This window comes from Opisthorchis viverrini (genome assembly GCF_000715545.1).
Source record: "Opisthorchis viverrini unplaced genomic scaffold scaffold7378, whole genome shotgun sequence".
Taxonomy (NCBI): domain Eukaryota; kingdom Metazoa; phylum Platyhelminthes; class Trematoda; order Opisthorchiida; family Opisthorchiidae; genus Opisthorchis; species Opisthorchis viverrini.
The window spans coordinates 1-1928 of NW_008753946.1; the positions used below are offsets into that span (position 1 = coordinate 1).

General features: G+C 48.7%; 1 protein-coding gene across 1 annotated transcript; it reads left to right on the top strand.

Annotated features, from left to right (window-relative positions):
- Positions 1-1713, top strand: T265_15913 (hypothetical protein; the record flags this gene model as incomplete). Its single annotated transcript, XM_009179334.1, has 1 exon — positions 1-1713. A coding segment is annotated over one exon (1713 nt), but the record flags the coding sequence as incomplete, so codon positions are not given.
- Positions 1714-1928: the final 215 nt, after the last annotated feature.

A 1928-nucleotide genomic window follows, 5' to 3' on the forward strand; every position in this document is an offset into this window, starting at 1 on the left:
CTACTCTACTTTATTCCGACCAGTCCTGCCAGGTTGTCAGACACCGGTGATTACAGGTGCAACGCATATGCCTGTGCAGTCGCATGCCCTCCGGTAGTCGTGAATACACCGCGCCGACTCGTGGTGTTACCCAGACATCGAGATATAAAGTTGTACATAAATACGCGTCTGCTACATGCCGGAGCTCAACCGCACGATAACTACGAGATGGATGCGGACGTCGGTTTGGGGAAAATTCTGTTTGGGAATGACGCATACGTGTATTGTGAGCAGCAGCGAATCCCAGGCGTGAATTACGAGGGAATGCCCATATTTACTGTTCACATGATGGGCAAGACAAAAGTGCCTGTAGCTCACCAAGTGATTAGAAATGCTAGTACTAGCAATCCGTCTATGGCAGTGTACAAGATTCCTCGAGCAGAACATGACAAGCTTTATGGTGTGTTTGAGATCGAATGTCGCGTTTTGTATGACTCGTCTTTGTTTGGCGACGAGGATCTGCGGGAGCCGAAAACAATCGACCCGATTTACGAACGACGGGAATTCTTCTTCGAGGAGCGCGTCCGACCAGTGATCTATAATGCGGAATTACTCTCTTCCAGTTCGATCTTGCAAATGAAATTACAGTACATCCCGATTGATCCGAAGTCTGCACGGGCCTACCGAAGCTCACAGATAACCGATGTGTTGCCAGAAGCACCCATTCGTATTTCATCTATGGCCTCCCTCGGTTCACCGCGAGGCTGGTTGGTTGTCAAAATGTACTACTTACAATCAGGAACTGTCAGACACGATAGCTGCGACGATACACAGCTAGTGAATTTTCCCTTGTCAGGACTGCCAGCTAGGATGAGGAAGAAAGTGCAAGTGGGCTACATCCATCAGCTCCCGTTTGTCAATGCTTCGTTCACTTGTGTCATTCGCCAAGAGCACATAGCTCTAGCTCTTATCGCATACCATATCTACAGTAACGAGACAGCTAAGGAGACTGTCGAGTTGGGACTAAGTCAGGCGTTGGGTCGAATGATACAAGCATGGCATACGAGTCAGAGTGATGAGGTGCACTCATCCTTGTCCCTTCCGGATAACTCGAATGCGACGTATCGTGTGCTAAAGCTGAACATGGGATGGAACGGTGTTGTGAATATTGGCTCTGAGCTGCGAATGTTAGGTTACCTGGGAGCGAAGGGGGATCGTCAAGTCAAATGCTGGTATCGAGTCCGTCTGGATGAACCGGAACGAGATTTGGATGAGACATTTCGTGTCGTGAAAGCACCGGCTGAGCACTCATTCTATCTTGTGAAAGACAAGGCCTCCTACTGGGACTCCGGGATCTATAGGTGCAACACTGGGCCCAGTTTGTCAACTGTGGGATTCCTGTCCAGACACCTTGAGGTACTCCCAGATTCTTCGATTCTCCGCTTGTTTTTAACCCATCACTCTCTCACTGAGGATGCGAAATGGAGGGGTAACTACAGTAGATGTGGTTCGGATGGCACCCCGCTACTAGATAGCCTTTCGTACGTCGTAATTAATTGTTTATACATGGATTCCCCTGGTTCCCAAGGTACGCACACCCGCAGTCTGCGCATCACTCCTGTGGATAGTGCACCTGACGGGGACTGGTTGAAATTTGGAGAAATCACAGTCATGAGCAAAGATGGATATATCTTGTTTCCGCATCGGTTCCAGGCTCCGGATGTGGATGTATTTGTAGGTTCACTCCTGCTAACTTGTCAGCTGAATTATACCATCCCCATCCCAGAAACATGCAGGAATTTGGAAAACCCAACGAGGATAAGCATCATAGCAACAAGGCTAATGCGTATTAAGGGCTTCGCCTACCCAGACATTTTCCCAAGATACAGTGTAGCAAATAATCCTACGGTGGAGAGACTACTTAGATCGCTAGTGCAGAGAACGGAAAC